This window comes from Varanus komodoensis, unplaced genomic scaffold (assembly GCF_004798865.1).
Source record: "Varanus komodoensis strain SLA01 unplaced genomic scaffold, ASM479886v1 scaffold27, whole genome shotgun sequence".
Taxonomy (NCBI): domain Eukaryota; kingdom Metazoa; phylum Chordata; class Lepidosauria; order Squamata; family Varanidae; genus Varanus; species Varanus komodoensis.
Window position 1 is genome coordinate 11,721,509 of NW_025335701.1, and position 19,652 is coordinate 11,741,160.

At 58.7% G+C, this 19,652-nt stretch overlaps 1 protein-coding gene across 1 annotated transcript; it reads left to right on the forward strand.

Annotated features, from left to right (window-relative positions):
* The first annotated feature begins 1,600 nt into the window (after positions 1 to 1,600).
* Positions 1,601 to 10,672, forward strand: MMP15 (matrix metallopeptidase 15). Its single transcript, XM_044434080.1, has 9 exons — positions 1,601 to 1,743; positions 2,434 to 2,556; positions 3,885 to 4,189; positions 5,179 to 5,340; positions 5,792 to 5,997; positions 6,933 to 7,071; positions 8,363 to 8,513; positions 8,917 to 9,032; positions 9,214 to 10,672. Exons 1-9 carry the CDS (start codon positions 1,640 to 1,642, stop codon positions 9,705 to 9,707), a joined length of 1,800 nt encoding a protein of 599 aa, XP_044290015.1. The 5' UTR covers positions 1,601 to 1,639; the 3' UTR covers positions 9,708 to 10,672.
* Positions 10,673 to 19,652: the final 8,980 nt, after the last annotated feature.

A 19,652-nucleotide genomic window follows, 5' to 3' on the forward strand; every position in this document is an offset into this window, starting at 1 on the left:
CTTTCGCGGGCGCCTCTCGGGCCTTGCAAGCTCCGAGCCGAGCCAGGCTTCGGCCGACCTGCCCACGCGCTCCGCCCCACGGAGGGAGGAGAGCAGCCCCGCAAGAGGGGCCTGGCGCTGGGGCCCAGGGCTGGCCTGGGGGGGCGGTGGCAGGCAGGCGGCGCCCCTCCCGCGAGCACTGCGCCCCAGAGAAGGTGCGAGAGCGCGCAGAGCAGGCCTTCCCTGTGGCGTGCCCGCCCGATCTTTGGATTGCAACTCCCAATACCCTTGGCCCCTCGCCCTCCTGCCTGGGGCTGATGGAAGGGGTAGTTGACAACATCTGACCCGCTTCTAGCTACAGCAACAGCACCCCCCCCCCCCCATCATCTTACAGTGAGGATGGCAAACTCCAGGTTTGCGGCATCTGCTGGGGCTTGGCAACATCCCAAGAGTCGCCAAGTGGATGCAGGCGAAGAATCACGGGGCCTTTCACACGAACATCCGCAGCTTGCCTCCCTGGCATTCATTTTCTGTAGCCAAATTGCAGGGAGCCCTAGTTTTCGCTCTTGTCAGACAGCAAGTCAGACCCCCTTGCCAGTCTACTGCGACTCACTGCGGGGGGCCACAGTCGTGGGCCGTGGGCCGTTGGCCTCCTGGACATGGCTTTTGCACCTGGCAACCCCTTGGCACCTGCCCCTTTGAGACTGCCAACAGCCAGGGGGCTTGCTGGGCAGTTGCAACAGGAACGCATGCTGGTAAGTTGCGACGGAAAGACCTGTGGGCTGATCTGCAGTGCCAGAGTGGACGGCACCCCTGGGTCCTATTGCAAACTTTCGAAAATGGGTTCCATTCTTTAAATTTCGGGGCAGCTTTTCATTGTGCTTCTGTGACAGGGGGGGCACGCAGGGACATACACATCGCTGGTGTGAAGCGATGGCTCTCCGCTGTCACCTCCACTTGCTGAAACACAATTGCCCTTCCCCGTGCCCAGTGGCAGGCGCTGACGTGAGGACTGCTGGCAGCCCGTTGTCCCCTCTGTGGCCCACTCACAATCCGCTGCTGCCTGGAATGTTCTGCGCAGGCGGCTTCGTTGCAAAGGGTGCTGCTGGCCGGGCGGACAGTTCGCGTGAGGCGGCCTTCCCCTGCTCGGCACTCTAGATGCCTCCAGCAGGCTGTTCATGCAATCAAATCTGCACAAGCGGGCACCACTAGACCCAAGAAAGGCACGATCCTATGCCTCTGGACGGCCAGAAGTCCAGCCCAGCTCCCTGGGGGATGCTAGGAGCTGCAGGACCCCCTTTCTGTCTCAAGATGCTGAATTTTGCCCTCGTTCATTTGTTTGTTCATAGGATGCGTTAGGCCCAGGGTGATCTCTCTGTCTGACCTAACGGGGTTGTGGGAAAGGGGGGGCATGGTTCTTTCGTGGGGCAAACTGTTGTAGATCATTGGGAGAGGAACCACTTAGCATGCTGTGCCACGAGGGGAGCTTTAAATGGGACGCATTTTGGATGCCTCCAAATCGGCAGGGCCTGCGGCTCCTTCTGGAGGCAACCTCACTGGCCGTCCTGCCCTGCCCTGCCCTGCCCTGCCTCACACCGCAACGCTTCCCTTGCAGGCCTGGCTGCAGTTCTATGGCTACCTCCCGCAGGCCAGCCGCCAGATGTCCACGCTGCGCTCAGCTCAGATTCTCTCCTCGGCGATTTCGGAGATGCAGAGCTTCTACGGCATCCCTGTGACGGGCGTCCTGGACGAAGAGACAAAGGCGTATGTCCTGCCACCTCCCTCCTCCTCTTGTGGCCCGAGGACACGTGTGGGAGGCCACAGAATTGGTTCCTGTGGCAAGCGAGGCCACGGCTGGGTATGGTGGGCGCTGCCTTCCCTTAGGATGCGCCAGTCCTTCCTCTCCCTTCTCCTGTCCCTTTGCTGCTGCTGTTGCCACCGAAAGTGGCATTTGGGGCTGTGATCCTGCACTGGCCTCTAGTTGCACTTGCGGAAATCAAGCATCGCAAGCCTTCTGCCGCGTTGGAAAGCTGACGGGGGGTGCATGCCAGGAATGTGGTTAGCGCAGAATATTTCTGGGGCCTGAGAGTGACCAATGCAAGTACTGACATGTGTCTTTAACAAAATGCGGCCTACGTTTTCCTTGGCTTTACTGAAAGCAAAACATAAATGTCTTGGTGTCGTATCTGCCTGTCAGATTCTGCTGCAAAGCTGCTGGAAACGTACGCGTTCCTCAGAGCAAAAGCATCCCGTTTGCATCTGCCTGGCGATGCACACGGGAGAAAGCCCTCCCCCTCCCTGCTTTCTCTCACATCCCTGGCACGAGCGAAGCAGGGAACTAATTCTTGAAACACTGCAAGTTTCCTGCTTGCTCCAGTGAGGAGGGTCTTCTGCGAGCTGCTCTCTCTCCCCGTCCTGCACTTAGTCTCTGCTCCCCGGCTGTCTAACCTGCAGGTGGATGAGGTGGCCCCGCTGTGGAGTCCCCGATAAGATTGGCGCTCGAGTCAAGGCTAACATGAGGCGGAAGCGTTACGCGCTGACGGGCCGGCGGTGGAGCCAGGCGCGCCTCACTTTCAGGTAGGCACCGCTGTTGCCGCCGCCGCTCTGCCTGGGGAGGGTGCAGGGCACAGCAGGGACACAGCGGCTCAGTTGTGCCCATTCCTTAACTTCTGGCTCTCAAATGTGCCCGGGGCCACTTTGTGTAAATTGTATGCCCGTCGTATTGTAAATTGTGAGTGCGATATTTGGAGTTCACAGAATGTGGATTATTTGAATGTGGTGGCTGAAGGTCAGGAGGGACAGAGGGAGTGGGGAAGGGGTGGAGGCAGCCATTAGGCGCTCGGGAGCGGAGCCTAACGGGGCGGAAGTCCTGGCACCCTCCCTCTGGCGCTCGGCTGAGCACTTCCAGGACTTCAGCAGGGGCTGCCTTACGCATCCTGACTTTTCTCTGCAATCATGAGTGCTAGAAACTTGTCTGAAGAATAGGAATTTGAAAGGAGGGCAGAAAGTCTGCCCATTGCTAAGGTCACTTTGTTGGTGCAGATGTTGCGTAAGTCACGGAAAATTTTGCTTTGCATTCTAAATGGAAGATGGTGTGAGGGTTCCAATCCGATATGGTAGATGGAAAGACACTTTAGCTGGGTAGCCATAAGTTCCGTCCTGATTTTCCTTGTGCCTGGAATAGCAGCGGTTCTGGATTCCTGGGAAGAAAACACTATTCCGTGAGATTCTCTAGGGCCTTAAGCTGACCAGGTTTTTGTGGCGTGAGCCTTCATGGGAAACAGCCCCATCGTCAGATGTGCCACGGCCCCTGGGCAGGAAGGTGGTGGTGGCGGCGTATAAACCCAAGTGTGGGTTGAGGCACAGTGGAGGAGAGACCAAGCAAACAAGGTGAGGCCGGGAGTGAGATGGGCAGGCGCGTCCTCCCGGCTAGCGTGCAGCACGTGTGGGCCGCCCTCTCCTCTGCCTCTTCTGGAGCTGAGAGAGCCCGGGTGTGATGATGGGAGAAGCCGCTCCTTCGTGCGAGGGAGGCCTCCGCTTCCTCCCCGCTGCCGTGATCTGCTCCGCTTCGTTCAGCCGCCTGTCCCAGCTTCTTTGCCTTCCTGCTGCACTGGACTTCCAGAAACTCGTGGGAGGGGGTCTCACCCTGGCTGCTGAGGCTAATGCTAAAAGACACGTGCGGCAAGAGATGGAAAGGCCTGGGGGGATGGGGGGCGGGTGAGGGAGCCAGGAAAGCCTTCAGGGGATCTATTCCAGCCACAGCCAGAGTCTTCCAGAACATGCGAGGAACTCCTCCTCCCCACCCTTGTTCTGCTTCCTCTTCGTTTTCCCCCAACCCGTCGCATCTGCTGCCCACCCCCGACAGTAACCCGTCTCTGTGTCGCTCTCCCTGCTTCATGCCTCAGCATTCAGAACTACACCGAGAAACTGGGCCTGCTCCACTCCTACGAGGCTGTCCGGCAAGCGTTCCGGGTGTGGGAACACGCCACCCCGCTTGTCTTCCAGGAGATCCCCTACGAGGAAATCAGGCACAAGAGGAAGGAGGCAGACATCATAGTGCTCTTTGCCTCCGGATTCCACGGCGACAGCTCTCCCTTCGACGGGGCGGGGGGCTTTCTGGCACACGCGTACTTCCCCGGGCCTGGAATGGGAGGGGACGCCCACTTTGACTTGGATGAGCCTTGGACTCTGGAGAACGCCGACGTGTCTGGTAAGGAGGCGGCCTTGTGGTGAAAGGGGGAGGGCTGCCCCTGGAAAATGGGGTGGCCCACTAGGCAGGAGCTGGGACCTGGCCATGGGTCAGTCTTTCTAGGATGTGCCTCTGGTCAGCCTGATGGGCAGGCCAGGGCGTCATTTCCTCTTGTTTGGACGGGGCGGGACGGTTCCGAGGAGCGGCTGGTGTGCGGAATCCTCTCAAGGCGGCGGACAAGGCCGGGCGCACTCAGTCTGCACTTCCTGGCATCCCGAGCAAGCAGGGGACATGGGCACTTTGGAAAGGACGGCCTTTTCCGTGGTGGCCCCCAGCTCAGGAACGCTCTCCCGGGGAAGCTTGCTTGCGATCCCCACTGCTCTTTTTGGTGTCAGGCTCAGCTCTTCCTGGCTTGGCCTGTCTTCTAAATATTTTAGCATTTTAAAAATTATTTTAGTTCCTGCTCGTGAGCTGCTGCGTTCAGGCGCTTATGAAAATCCAGGGTATGGTCAAAAGCAGGGCACCCTTGAGCCGTGTCAGAATGAAAATAACGACGTGTGCAAGAGATGCGCGAAGCGGCCTGTCTCACCCTGGGGCCGTGTGGAAGGGCTGTGAGCGGGAAGCGGCCATCTGTCCGCCAGCTCTGCCAGAAGGCATCCTGTAACTGTCTGTCCTGTGCGGCTGAGCTGGGGTGGGGAGGGGAGGGGAGGGGAGGAAGCAGCCCTGCTCTTTCAGCTTTCCTGGAAGGACCGCTGCCTTTCCCTCCCCACATGTTGCAGCTTTCCAGGCAGCCAGGCTTCCAGCAGGGCCTGCCTTCCCAAGTGGGATGCAATGAGCCACTCGGGAAGCCTTTTGGGCTGGCAAGCACGTCAAGGCCCTTCGCAGAAATACATCCCGCCTCCCACGAGGGTTGAGCCACAGGGGGGCATGGGGCTGGTCTCTTCCATGGGCAGAGTGGAGGCATCTTGGACCCCCCAAGGCTCCCAAAGCCCCACGTCTGTCACAAACAGGGAACAACCTCTTCCTGGTGGCCGTCCACGAGCTGGGCCACTCGCTGGGCCTGGAGCACTCCAGCAACCCGGATGCCATCATGGCCCCCTTCTACCAGTGGATGGACACAGAGCACTTCCAGCTGCCGGAGGACGACCTGCGGGGCATCCAGCAGCTGTATGGTAAGTGGGAGCCCCCTCACCCCCCGATAATGGCTTGCCAGAGCTGGGCAGGGATGGGCGCGTTTGGTGCAGTCACGTGCGCTGAAGCTCAGCAGGGGCCCTCGACCGCTCTCGGCCCGAGGGCCAAATGCCGCTTCAGAGAAGCCCTCCGAGGCTGCATTCGGAGGGCTGGCAGGGCTGGAGGCAAAAGGGGGGAGGTTGACCCTCTTCCTGCTAGACCCCAAGCTGAGGAGATGACCTCTGACCTGTTACAGAGAGGGGATTGCTGCACAAAGCTGGGCAAGCACACTGCAGTCGGTGATCCTGAGGAATGGGGGGCGGGGGCAGCGGCCCAGCCTTTGGGGAGACTTGGGCCTGGATTTGTTTGTGGGGCAGGCATCAGGCAAATGCTTCTGCTGCCCCTTTTTCGTCAGGAAGCTTCTCCACGCGTCCTTTTGCTTTCTTTCCTCAGGTTCTCCTGGGGAGCAGCCCAAGCCTACAAAGCCACTTCCCACGGTCGTGCCCAGAAAGCCGGGCCACAAGCCCCCCAGGCCGCCGCCACCTGGCAAGCCCGACTGGCCCCCCCGGCCAGGCAACCCCGACCAATATGAGCCCAACATCTGTGACGGGGACTTTGACACAGTGACCATGCTGCGCGGGGAGATGTTCGTCTTCAAGGTACCTTGCTTCTGTGGTCCCACCCCGGTCGATTCGCTCTGCAGTTGCCGGATCGCGCTGGAGGACGAGATTCTGGCTTCCAGAGCCGCTTGGGAGCAGCTCAGAACTGTTTGTTCGGGTGAAAGGCCTTCGAGAGTAACAGGGATGTGCGCTTCCAGCTCTGTCGCTTCCTCATGGGGCTCCGACATGAGTGGTTCTGCAAAAAGACCAGAGGGTCAGGGCCGCGCGTTTGCAGTCTGTGCAAATGGGAGTTCAGAGTGGCACAGATGGGAGCCTTCCTTCCCCAACCCGGGGCCCACCATCAAGATCAAAGCCCGCACAGAATTGCACAGGTGGTGTGTGCCAATGCCAGGCCTCTTCTGGCCCGTCTTGCTCAGCGCATGCTTTGCACACAGCTGCTTTGTGTGCAGAGGGTCCAATGCTCAGTCTCTGGCCACATTTCCCATTGGAAGGATCCAGTTGTGAAGGATGGAGGAACCCAAGACCATGGCAAGCTGCCCCCAGTGTCTCCGTAGGCAGTGAAGGCCTGGATGCACACCCAGTCTAAGACGCACCTCCCGGGTCTGTGCACGGCCCCTGCTGCTCCCCCCATCCTGCCTGATAATCCCACAGAGACCATTCTTCCCTGACTGCAGCAAAAGAGCCAGAAGCGCCGGGTTGTCCCTACAGGCAAGCCCAATTGTACAAATTGGCGATCCCTGCAGAGGGAAGCTTTCCGCTTTGCGAGCCAGTGCTCGTTCCAGCCTCCCACTGGCTCTTTTCCTGGGCTCGGTGCTGTCAGGTGGGACGCAGCCAGCCGTGGGATGTGGGCCTTGCTGCACGGGAATGTGCGAGTGGAGGAAGGGCAGGGACAGAAGTCAAGGCCGGAAAGATTCGGCCCATCCGAGTTCTCGCTCTTCCTCTTCTTTTCATGCCTTCTTGCTCTTCTGCTCAAGGGCCGGTGGTTCTGGCGCGTCCGCCACAACCGGGTGCTGGACAACTACCCCATGCCCATCGGGTACTTCTGGAGGGGCCTTCCCGGGAACGTTGATGCTGCATACGAGCGGCAAGATGGGCGATTCGCCTTCTTTAAAGGTACGCGCCTTTGGGCGAGGCTGGTGGGAGCAGAAAGTCCAGATCCTGGAACCTGCCGCCCTCCCAAGCTTTGCAGGTTCAACAAACCCATCCAAGTGTTTCTCATCCTCCCTTTCTGACTCGAGGCAGGAAGTGAGAGCAGCAGCTTCTTTCCGGGGTGCGTTCTGGCTCCTCCGCGCCTTATGGATGCTGGCCCCACGAAGCGATGCGGAACCTCCCGCGCGGGCTGTGGAACAGGGAGGCTGCCCAGAGCGGGTTCCAGCACTTTTGCCTTCTAAGCGGGATGTGCTTGGCAGAACATTTAGCAAAGGGCCTGCAAGAGCCTTGACAGCGCGGCGGGGGAAGGCCCCTCCAGAAGTACCTGATGCGCACGCAAGTTCCTGGCTGGGCTCGCCACCCCCAGCAGGGGCTCTGCGGGGGCTCTCCACAGGCCCCTCTCCCGAGGCCTCTCCTCTTTCTTTGTGAGAGACCGCGGGGAGGGCGTGCAGGGGCTGCTCAGCGCATCTGCCGATGACACACAGCTGGGAGGGGGAGCCGATGCCACAGAAGGCAGGGTCAGACTTCCGAAGGATCTAGAGCGGCTGGGACACGTGCCCAAAACCCAGCAAGGCGCTGTTCAGCAGAGATGAACATAAACACCTCGATTGATGTAAGAAAAATCAAAGGCACCTGCCTGGGATGGGGGATGCGGAGAAAAGTTCCTCGGTGTTTTAGCTGATCCTAAGCCGGGCGTGAATGAGCAGCCACACTGTGGAGCTGCTGCGGAAAGCAACATCAGGCTGCCCAAGCCGCAGGGCTCACACCCAGATGATGGGGAGCAGAGTCACATTGGCCCTTGGGTCTGCACTGGCCAAGCCTCATGCAGAGCTCCCAGCACCCCGTCTAGTTCGGGCCGGCACATTTTAGGAAGGACAACGACCAACTGAAGTATCGCCAGAGGGAGACGAATAGGTTGATGCAGATCCAGGCAGGCTGAAAGGGCTGGAATGTTTAGCCTGGAGAAGGGGGCTCATGATAGCAGCTGCCTAACATCTGGCCAGAGAAAGCCAGGCTGCTTTGGGATGGCAGCCAGCCGTCAGGGATGCCAAAGTTGCTGGGGGTTGGACTAGATGACCTCCAGGGACTCACTTGATGGAGGTGGACAGGCAGGATGATGGGCAGTCCTGGTGGGTGCTGGGTTAGCACGCCCACAGAATTGGGCACAGGGGGCCCAGAACAGCCAAGCAGCATCTGGGGTGCTCGGGGGCCCCGGCGGGCACCTGCCCCACTTCCCTCTGTGCCCCCTCTGCAGGGAATCAGTACTGGCTTTTCCGAGAGGCAAACCTCGAGCCGGGCTACCCGCAGCCCCTGACCAGCTACGGGCTGGGCATCCCGTACGACAAGGTGGATGCCGCCATCTGGTGGGAGCCAACCGGGCACACCTTCTTCTTCAGAGGGGACAGGTGGGTGGCAGCACCCTCAGTGGCTGGGCATCCCGACCCGCTCCCCCTCCTTTGCCTTCACTGTTGTGGGGGCTGGTTCTGGGGTGGATTCTTTGCCCGCCCTCTGTCCTGGCTATGCTCCCCCTGCTCCAAAACCGGTCCTGCAGCCGGTGGCTGTTTGTGCGGCCGGTTCCTTTCTTGCTGACATGCCTCCTGTTGCGAGGGGGCCGCCTGCGCAGAGCTGCAGGGAGAGATGTGCAAGAGGAGGGTCCGTCAGACTGGGGGCAGCGGGGAGAGGGGCCCGTTCTCCAGGCAAGGCGGGAGGCGAGGGGAGCCCGAGCCGCCCACCGGGATGCATTCGGACATCTGCAGGAGTGGCCAGGTGGGGCTTTTTGGGTCCTCACAGGGCCTCTCCCTCCGGCAGGTACTGGCGCTTCAACGAGGACAGCCGCACGGTAGATCAAGGTTACCCGAGGAAAATCAGCGTGTGGGCTGGAGTCCCGAACGCTCCCAGGGGGGCATTTTTGAGTCCCGACGCAAGTAAGTGCAACAACTCTGGGTGGGCTGGCGGGCAAAGAAAGACTTTGAGGAGAGGAAGACCAAAGATGTGAGATGCAGAAGACCCGGCTGGCCATTCCACGGAGAAGCCACGAACGGGGGGGAGGGGGCTGTGGGAGCTGCCCCCCAGTGCCTCAGCGAGTTGCATCCTGCTCTTTTCCAGCCTATACGTACTTCTACAAAGGCCGCATGTACTGGAAGTTCGACAACGAGCGGCTGAAGACGGAGCCCGGCTACCCCAAGTCCGTCCTGCGAGACTTCATGGGCTGCCACGAGGAGGTGGCCCCGAACCCTGATCCCGGGCACAGGTGGCCTGACACCGGCCGGCCTCCCTTCACCCCGGGCAGCACCGGGCAGGGCGAGGAGGAGCGGAAAGGCCGTGTGGACGCGCAGCCCCCGGAGGAGGACGCGGATGCCGGCGCGGATTACGGCGCCGGCGGGGGGGAGCGGGGCCACGGGGAGAGCGGAGGGGGCGACGTGGACATCGTGGTGCACGTCAGCGACTACCCGCTCGCCCTGAGCGTGGCCATGGCCGCGGTGCTGCTGCTGCTGCTGCTGGGCGTGCTGGCCCTGGCCTACGTCCTGGTGCAGCTGCAGCGCAAGGGCCCGCCTCGCATCCTGCTCTACTGCAAGCGCTCGCTGCAGGAGTGGGTCTGAGGCCGGCTGCCGCCAGGGCCCCGCAGTGCTCCTGCCGCCTCCCCGAGGGGCGGCCCTGCAGAAGAGGGCGAGGCGCCGTCCGCTGCCTCGTTCCCTCCGGCGCCCTGCTGGCTCTGTCGCCTTCCGCCTGCAGGAGGAACTGCCGAGGCCTCTGGGGATCCCGTGCCTTCCCACAGAGGGCTGCCGCTGCAGAGCGGCTGCGGTTCATGCCTCCGGGGGCGTGCGTGGGCACGTGCCTCCCCCTTGACGTCCTGCAGGAGGTTCCTTCCCGTGGAGCTCGTTCCCCGCCCTTGGATCCAGCACGTGCCCGGGGACCCAGAGCCCCGTGGGCGAGGATGGAAGGACGACCGGCCGGGATGGGGAGGCTGCCTTCCATGGCGGATCCGTCCCGCCCTCCCCGCATGTGCTCCCGAGAGAGTGACTCGCTCCCCGGCTCCGTCCTGTGCTCCTCCAGCAGACGCAGGCTGAGACGCGGAGGGCAGCCGGCTCTCTTCCTGCCAGAACCTGGGGGCCGTCCTTCTGCTTGCTTGGATGAACCTTGTGGACAAGTTGTCCTGATGGGGCTGCGTGTGAACGACTGATATCCTGAAAAGCTTGCCTTTAATTTTTTAAGCCCCCATCTGCACCCCAGCAAGAGCATCGTTGATTGCAGAGCAAGATTTGGGAAACTTTTCTACTGTATTTGCAAGTGCCATTTACTACTGCCGGTATCACTGGAGCCAGGGTTTGGGGCTGGGGGAGCAGCTGAGCCGGGCTCCCCCCCCAGGGGCTCCTGCTCCTGCCAAGTGACTGCTGCCAATGCTTCTTGTTCCCTTTCCGATTTCTCCTTTCTCCGTTGCTCTGGCCCTGGATGGAGATCCCGGGGGGGGGGGGGCCCTGCGGGCAGAATGCCCATCTTGGGGTTCCTGTGGCAAGTGGGGGTGCTGAGCCCTCCCCGTCAAGGGGGACAGCCACTTGGGACTGCACGGGAGGAGGTGGGCTGAGGGCGGCCGTCTGCTTCTGCAGGACCTCCCTGGCGTTGCTGGCCTTCCGCGAGTCGGGGGGGGGGTGCTAGCAAGGGGCCCCTCTGGAGGCGGGATCTGAGCTGCCGGGCCCTATCCCTGGGCCGTGCGGGGCAGAGGACTAGCTCGCACATGGGGTGTGCCCCCCTGGTGGCCCAGCAGGGGTGGCTCCTTCCCTGGGATGCCCCTTCCTGTTTGCAGGCCAGTCGCGAGCATGGTGTCTGTGTGAGCCGCTTGTGCACAGGGAGCGCCTCGAACTCTGTTGCTGTGAGAATGCAGCACAGGCATTTTCCCGAAAGCCGGAGTCCAGTAAGGAATCTGCTGACAGCTTTGCAGCTCTGATCAGAGCCACTTTCCCCAACCCGGCACCTTCCAGAGACACTGGACCGCCACTCCCATCGGGGAGGAAAAATGGCCACAAGGCACGCCATGCCTGCTTCTACAGAGGAAAGAGCAGGGCAGGTCCAGCACCTGCCTTCCCTGCGAAGCGCCTTGGCCCCCTTCTCCTTGCTGGTAAAATTAAATCCCGTATCGTTGAAAATCCAGGAATTGGGAAGCAGCCTGAACAATGCAGTGCAGCTCACTGCGCGCAGTCTGCAGAAGCAGGGCTCAGAGCCGAGTCCCGGTACCCATCTGGCTGCCTGCATGGAGGACTGTGTGCTCTTCTCTCTGGACAGAACCTCTCCACCCCCTTTCTTGGCCAGGACTCTCCCCTCGGCCCATTGCATCAGAGTTCTCTCACAATGGGGGTTCCAGACCAGCTTGGAGACCACCGCTGACAAGCAGGAGGCCCCCTGGCTTGGGCACGGCCTGGCTGTGGCTGTCTGCCCCCGCAGGGCCCTGCCTGGATCCCCCCTCCGCCCTGTGCAGCAGAACCCGGGGGTGCAGGCCAAAGCATGCCGGCGGCAGCATCTGTGCCAAGGGAGGCGCTTGCAGCCCACCCGCTGGGTGCAGGCCTGACCCGCATGCTGCTCCTGTGGGCGGCTTGGCGGGGGCCCACTTGAGCCCGAACAGCGCCCCTTCTTTCCAGCCTGCTTGTGATGCCTTGAAGCTGTGCGGGAACAAGCGCGCTCTTGGGGGCGAGCACGGCCTGGCGGGGCAGCCTCAGCCACAGAGCCGCTTCCCCAGAGGAGGTGACAGCCTCTTGCCCGGAGGGGGGGGGGGGTCCTCCACACCCTGCTGCCGTTGGGCGGTGGCTTCAGCCCCCCAGCCCCTCCCCAGCTGCGGGGCCTGAGAGCCTGGAGCCGCCTGTGGGACGTGACTTCTGGCCTGGGGTGCTTGCACACCAAGGTGTGGAGCTCCATTCCTGCAGCAACGGTTGCAGGATCTGGTGAGGGTGTCCACTCCTACTGGAAAGTGCATTTACTGAGGGGAATGCCCTGAACGTGGCTCCAGGCAGGGCTTGCCAACAGCCGTGCCGGGTGCCAAGTTTGTGTCCGTGTGGAAAAGCTGGGCTGGAGCCACCCCTCTCGCATCTCCAGTCACCCGGCCCGCGAAGGGATAGGCCCAGGTAAAGCAAGTCCCCACGGCTACCGGCCCCTTCTAGCGGCCAATAACCTCATTCTGCTTTCGCGCTCCTGCCTGGAAGTGCCTGTCTGCCGTGTGTTGTCCTGCTTGACAGGCTGCTGTCACGGCTTCTGGGAGAGTTGGGACCGCCAGGGCTGGTCCAGCCCCTCCCTCGTCCTGCGTGCCTTTGCTTGGAGGATGCGAAGCAGCAGCTGGACTGGCGGCGCACCGGGGATGCCCCCGCAGAGCTGTGCTGGGTTCCCCCAAAGGCTTCTCTAGGTCAGGGGCGTTCGGGGGGCTGTTGAAGAGCCACCCTCAGGCACAAACGGAGGAGCAACTCCTGCCCCCCATCCTCAGCGCCTGGTGCTGGGTACCCTGCTGCCTCCGGTGATTGTGTAGCCCGCAGGGCCCAGGGCCTCCCGGATCTTTTCAGCCTGCTGTGTGGCTCAGCAAAGGAGGGCACTGTGCAGAGCTGCTTGGGGAAGGGACCCCCAACTGGTCCATGGCTAGATCTCCTTGGGCAGGGTAGTGTGGGTGCGTGTGCGTGTGTGCGTGCATGCACTGCACCGAAAGCTACAAGGGTCAAGGCTCCAGGTGCCCTTCTGGACTGGCTCCTGTGTTCCCCCTACTTTTCCACGCTTGCTTGCTCTCTCTGTCCAACTGCAGCATCCAGCTGCCCCCCAATAAAGCCTACCAAACCAGCTGCAATTGTGCTCCTCTGTTCATGTCAAAGCCCCCCCCCCCCCCATTGCCTCTGCATGTGTCCAGGGACCCCGAGGGCAGTGGGGATGAACTCCAGTTGCAGGCCTTTGGCTCCTGTCTGGCTTCCTGCTCGGGTGAGGAGGAGCGCATCATGGAGGTCCTTAGAGCTTGCAGAGATGCTTAATTCTTTTTAGGGGTTGATCACACATTGCGCCACCAATATCAATTCCTAGATGACCGCCTAAAGATGCCAACTCGCTTCTGCATGCCTGGAGGTGTTCTCAGCATGAACTGAACAATAATTTTGGGTGTGGGGACTCCAGCATTGTTTCTGATATTTGGATAAAAGATTGATTTCAAGAGGAGCGACATAATTTCATGAGCCCCAAGTCGTACCAGATACGGAGGAGAGAAAGGACCACCTGCTTTCAAACCCAAAAGAAAAGGTGAGGCAGACCTCCACCTGGACCTTCAAAGCAGGCGGTTTATGATGTGTGGATTGCCCAACTTGAGAATCCGGAATCAGGTTTTTTGACTGGGAGGCCAGCATAAGACACACAAGAACATTCTTCCTGTGAAGAACGAGTCGCTTCTCATCAGCACTTTTTCTGCACTTTGTTGCTGGCAAGTTTCTGGGCTTCTGATCTGCAGAGATCTGTCTACTGGCCACATCCTCTTTCTGACATAAGAACATCTAGCAGCTAATGTGAAACGAACAAATGAAAAAGGCAGGAAAGTCATGGATGCACTCAAATTCTTTGTCCAAAAGCCAAATTACTTTTTTCTGAATTGGCAGGCCAAGCTAAGATGCAAGGGGAAAGCTCGCTTGGGGTGGTTGGTGGGTGATGGAGTTACGTTTTTATGTTGTAACCCTTGCAGTCGAGCAGGATACTGAAAACGGCAGCCGCAAAATCGGATGGGGAGTTACAGAAGGACCTCGGGGCTGCTGTCAGGCTCTGGCTGAACGTGAGTCAGTAGTGTGATGTGGCTGCAGAAAAGGCTAACATTTATGATATTTCTATGCCGCCCTCTTTCCTTCCAAGAAACTCAAGGCAGCTTATGTAATCCTCTTCCTCCTCGCAGACTTATCTACACAACAACCCTGTTGGACTGGCCCAAAGTCACTGAGTGACTAGAATCCAGATCACCCAAGTCCCAGACCCGTGTTCTTAACCACCACACCACACCGGCTCGCTCACAATCCCTAGTAGGATTTCAGCCTGCATGAATTTCAAGGCATGAAAAGAACTGCTTCGATTTAAAGGTCTCCAGGGGGTTTTCCCAGGCAGTGCGGAAATCTGATGATGATCATTATTCTACAATTGTTCTACCCAGCTATCATGGATAGACAGAAAGGTCAACCAGTGGGTCCTAGATCGGATCAAGCCAGAACTTCCCCTTGGAGCGAAAATAGGAAAACTGAGGCTGTTGTACTTTTGGGCACGTCTTAAGAAGGCAGAAGTGCCTGGGGAAGATGGCTATGATAGGGGAAGTCAGGCAGAAGATGAAAGGAAGACCAGCCATGCAAGAAAGGGATGGACTTCATCAAGGAAGCCACAGCCTTGAGCGTGCAGGAGCTGAGTGGGGTCGGGAAAGAATAGGGCGTCATGGGGGGCTTCATTCAAGAGCTGTCCCAAGAGACCCATTGCAACAACAGTCCCACCTCACCTGCAGTTCAGGGCCCTCTGCCATGCTACCGCTTCAGAAGGAAATGGGCAACTGGCTACTGCTACCCTGCCCATTGGCAGAACATGGGATGCTCCCTTCTCCGGAGCCGGTCCCTGCTGGATCCATCAGGCCCAGTATTGCCGACACTGACTGGCAGCAGCGGCTCCACAGAGTTTGAGCAGCTTTTCCAGCCTGGTCTTGTGATGCCTGGGGCTAAATCTAGGCCCTCTGCACCAGCAGGAGCTTGGCTACCAAGGACTGGTGGCTCTTCAAAGTGAACGAAAAGCTCCCCTTTGGTATCACAAAGAGGCCTGTGTATCGCTCAGTTTCTTAACTGTGCTCAGGAGTTCTGCCACCGAATGCACTGGCTCTGAGCTTGAATGGAAAGTCAAGCATTTATTTGTAAGCCACCCCGAGGCTTCAGCAAATGGGGCGGCATAGAAATTTTCTAAATAAAATAAAAAAATAAATCCTGTCCAGCCAGTGGGGGAGAGCGAGAAAAAACCTGCTGGAAGACCGGCAATGTGGGGCTGTGAGTTGGCTGGACATGCGAGTCCAGTGTCAGGCTGACCAGATTATTGAAAAGGGAGGAAAGACCCTGCTAGGAAGGTGAACTCAGTCTAACGTGTCAGGAACTCCTGAACCCAAAGCCGAGACTTGTCCTGCCATAGGGACTGGGGGGCTTGGAGCGGCTTGGTCCGGTCCTCCAGTGTGGCACAGCGGACTTCACGGCAGCTGCCCTAGTTGGGAATTCCTCAGTGTGGAAGCCACAAACAAGCAGCTTGCTGAGCCACTGCTGACCTTCAAAAGCCCTGGCTGTTTTGGCATCCACATGAGAATCCCTCTGGCTTTGGTTATGGTAAGTGGCAAATTTTGCAGCACGTGTGACTTCATCATTACATAGCCACATTCTGAAGATTTTTTTTTTCAAATGTGGGTGTGTTTTTTGCACACAGACACACTAGCTCAAGATTTTCCATCAGTTTCCTTGCACAGCAACAGGGAGAAGTATTTTATCTCCAAGAACAATCCCGTTCCAGCAGTTTTCATCTCTACCACGCACAGCTAAAGGTCTTAACTTGCCCTTCAAGATGACACCACCCTAAAACAACACCCATTTCTGCAGGGAAATCTTCCCGTGATGGATTGCTATGGAAATCCATCCTATCAGCCCCGTTCCAGCTACTTCAAGGACTGCAGCCAAGCATTTCAGGGATGGGGAAGGGAATCAAACCACCCTGGTGCTTTGACCCCAAGCCCTGGCTCTGCTACAGCCTGGTTACGGCTCTTGTGCCTTGCGTGGTTTCCATGAAGCCTTCTTTGTGAGCTTCTGTTGGGATTAAAGCCTGCATTTTGCTCTCCATGCAGCTGCTGCCTTCCTGAAACCACTAACCAAATTAGATTTCTTTTTTTCTCCTTTTATCCGGGAAGCTGCTACGGCCGACCCCCCTAGGAGGCCAATGGGCTACATTCGTTATTGATTTGGCCTCCTGGAATGCGCCTTGGGTTGCCCTGTGACCTCGGACCATCTTCAGAGGATGTGAGATCACAGGCTTTGCGAATGCCGCATCATCTCTCCCGGCACTTGGAGCTCCTGCGGGAACAGTAGCTCTTCAGAGCAAGCCTCATCAACGCTGTGTCGGAGGGCACCCTCACACGCAAATGGCAGGCCCTGCCCTCCCAACACCCAGACCCAATGGGACTGGCACGAGGCGGGTTGTGTGGGAAAAGGCGAGCTCCAGTCAATGCCAAGCTTCAGAAGGGCTGAGCCGGCACCAGCCAGCCGAAAGAGTTTTCTCTGGAGTGACTGGAGAAGCACAGAACTTGCCACCAGCCGGCTGTAGTGCATGCCAGAACAGGGGTTACTGCATTCTAGACTAGTACCATTTCTCTGAACTCCTCTTTGGGACGGCTTCGTGAATACTTCACCAATGATCCACGAGTTCTTTAAAAGGCGGCATTCACCACAAGCGTCATGCTGGCTTCCATACGACCAACATTCACAACTACATTGAGGGAATCAGTTGGGAAAGGTGGACCCAAATCGCACTGAGGAACAAGGCAGGAGGAGGGGCGGTGAGCCCCTCCAGAAGCCCCCAGACCAGGGAAGTCTTATCCAATAAGGTCTTGGGGCTTACGAGGAGGAGCAGGGAAGGGCTCCCCTGTCACGGGTGGGCTTCAGGCGCAGCTGCATCTTCTCCCACCGAGCAAGTGTGCTGCTTCCTCTGCCCCCATCTTTGCGCATGAAGGGGCTCCCAAGCTGCGCTTGCCCGCTTCATGTGCACGTCTCCGCTGAGGACAGAGAAAGACCCGCTCTGTTCACACGGAAGGGCCCCGGGCGGGGGGGGGGGCACTGCTCACTCATTAGGCTGGGGCTCCCGCGTGAAAAGGAAGCGGGGCCAGGGCAGCTTGGCTGGCCGCTGTCCAGCAGGCTGGGGTGTGGGGGAGGGGGTAGGAAGAGGCGCCTGGAAGTGAGGCGAGGTCGCAAGGACCTAGGGCATGCCGCATGCGAGGCCAGCGCCAGATGCTGAGGGCTTGGGTCAATCAGTGCCTTGTGTGGCTCAGAAGTGTCTGTGCTCCGGTTCTTCTGGCTGGAGACCCTGCTCCTCTCAGCTCTGCCCGCCCTGTTCTTGTGAGGAGACAGATGACCGGGCTATTCAGAGCAGTGGGAAGGAGCAGCGCATTCCCTCTGGTGCCGAGATCAGCGCATGCCATCTGGGTGCAAGCATGAGGGTTGCAGCAGCGGGCGAGGAACCGGGCTGGCAGCCGGCTCATCCGAGGGCAGGCACACGCAGACCCCCGGAGCCCTCGAGAGCACCAAGGATGGTGGCACGAGGTGCACTGCCTGGCTCTCACGGCTTGGCTCAGATCTGTGTGCGCTGCCCGGGAACTGCGGCCACTCCAGGGGCTGGGAGCGGGGCAGGTGCGCGGCAGCAGTGGGGGGACAAGAAGGCAAAAGAGAGAACTGCAGCTCACGCCCAACGATGCAACACCAGCATCTGCTGGCACCCCTCGAACGCATGCTTGCAGTCCCTGCCCAGGCAAGGAACACACGTGTGTGTCTACCCCACCCCTCTGGGGAGAGCTGTCTGTCACCCCGCCATTTTAAGGGGGAAAGGATGTTCAAGAAGTGCTTCTAGGCATCGATCTCAGTGCCTGCAGGGCATGGAGCAGACGCCTTCCACCGGACACCAAACAAATCCAACGGGCAAAATGTGGTCCTGACCATGGCGGTTCAGCAAGTCTTAGCTGAGTAGGAGAGAAGGGGATCAAAACCTTTCCAACTAATCAAATGTTAGAAAGCAAACATGTGGGCTCTTTAGCTACAGCCAGACCTGTTTCTACAGATTCTCAATCTTTTAGGGAAAAAGGATGAGCTTATCACAGAATGTGCAAACCAGAAAGTGAGCGAGCAGTCAAATAATGGTGGGGAACTGATCAGAGTAGCTGCAGCTGCAAACATCCGCTCAGTTCTTGAAGTGACCTTGGAAGGGTTTCCTCTCAGCCCAGGGTTGGAGCTTGTGTGCTTCGGCCTCTAGGAACTGTAGCTGCTGTGCCTGCAGCTGAGTGCCGTTCCTTGAAGGCACAGAGGCATCCAAGCCGCAAGCGGTGTGGGTCCCTCTGCCCCACGGGGCACAAGCCAAAAGCAAGGCCCTGGCAGAGAGACCAACCTAGGGTGCACATGGACAAGGCTGCCTCTTCCTCCTGCTCTCCAGCTTCTCCCCACAACAGCCCTGCGAAGTCGGCTGGGCTGAGTCTGTGACTGGCCAAAGTCACCCAGGGGGCTCCGCGGCTGAGTGGGGACTAGAAATGAGCAAGGGCAGAAGCAACACCCCGAAGCGAAGCAGGCAGAGAGTACTGCTTGGGCGATCCCTTCTGGGGCTTCTGCTGCCCCTGGGTTCAGGCTTTATAGGTTCAGGAGATGAGCCTCCACAAAAGGCATCAGCCTCGGCCGCATTGCCTCCCCAAAGGACTGGCAGGGCCGCTCGCAACTTGGAGAGCCAGCTGCCCATGGGAATGTGCCATGGCCTCTATTTTAAGCAGCGGGGAATAGGGGAAGGTACTCGGCAGCCCTGGGAATGTGCAAGGGTGGCACTGGCCTGCTGCTGCCAGCCTCTCAGGCAGCCACATGGTGAGTTAGGAGCGGCAGACGCCCAGCAGCAACACCCCTTGGCATGGCACAGGCGATCTCCTTCCGGCCCCTTGAGGAGAAAGGACATTAAAAGGACACCATCTGCTGGCCAATATATTAATTTCTGGGCATGTTTCACCTGCCCTGCCCAACGCCTGGAGCCTCTCTCCAAGGAGGGCATCCACCCCTCCTACCCACAGGGCAGGGGTATCCCTGCGTTTCTTTAAGGAAACTACCAAAGGCATCAAGGCTGCCCTTTGCTTTTCCAAATAATAATAATAATATACTATTATTATTATTATTATTATTATTATTATTATTATTATTATTATTATAACAACATTTCTATGCCGCCCCTTGCCGACGCCTCGGGGCGGCTTACAACACAATAAAATATATATAGCCGATGGTATAGAATATGCTGGAAAATAACACTCCCAACAGTTCACAAAACGTATGTATACAACAGAGCAGTGTTTTCTAGGTCCGGAGTATATTCTTTCTCTCCAGCACAAAGAGCTTTTAATTTCCGTGCCATGGAAATATATGCCCCAACCTAAATTACCAACGTTTTGCATGCCTTTGCAATTTGCTCTGCTTCTCCAGATTGGTCTCCCATCACTCCTAGTTTTAGGGGGTGCGCCAATTGGCGCGCAAAGCAGACTTGGGGGCAGCCCTCCAACCTGGTGCCTGCCTTTTATCTTGGACTGCAACTACCATCATTCTCAGCCACACCATCCCCAAGAGCAGCACTATTCAACCCATGACTACGATGCGGAAAGATGGATCCACCACCGATGCTGCCTAGACAAGGCCATCCACCTAAACTCCGTGGCTGCCAGAGGAGCAACCCGGAGGCCGCTGATCACGCAGAAGAGCCAGAAAGATCAGCAGGTGGGACAGGACAGTCACCCATGGGACAGCTTTCACTCACAT

Coding starts and splice junctions, on each gene's coding strand:
- MMP15 (XM_044434080.1), top strand. CDS start 1,640: ATGTCCACGCTGCGCTCAGCTCAGATTCTCTCCTCGGCGATTTCGGAG. Junction 2,557..3,884: donor CAGGCGCGCCTCACTTTCAG/GTAGGCACCGCT, acceptor TTCATGCCTCAG/CATTCAGAACTACACCGAGA. Junction 9,033..9,213: donor ATTTTTGAGTCCCGACGCAA/GTAAGTGCAACA, acceptor GCTCTTTTCCAG/CCTATACGTACTTCTACAAA.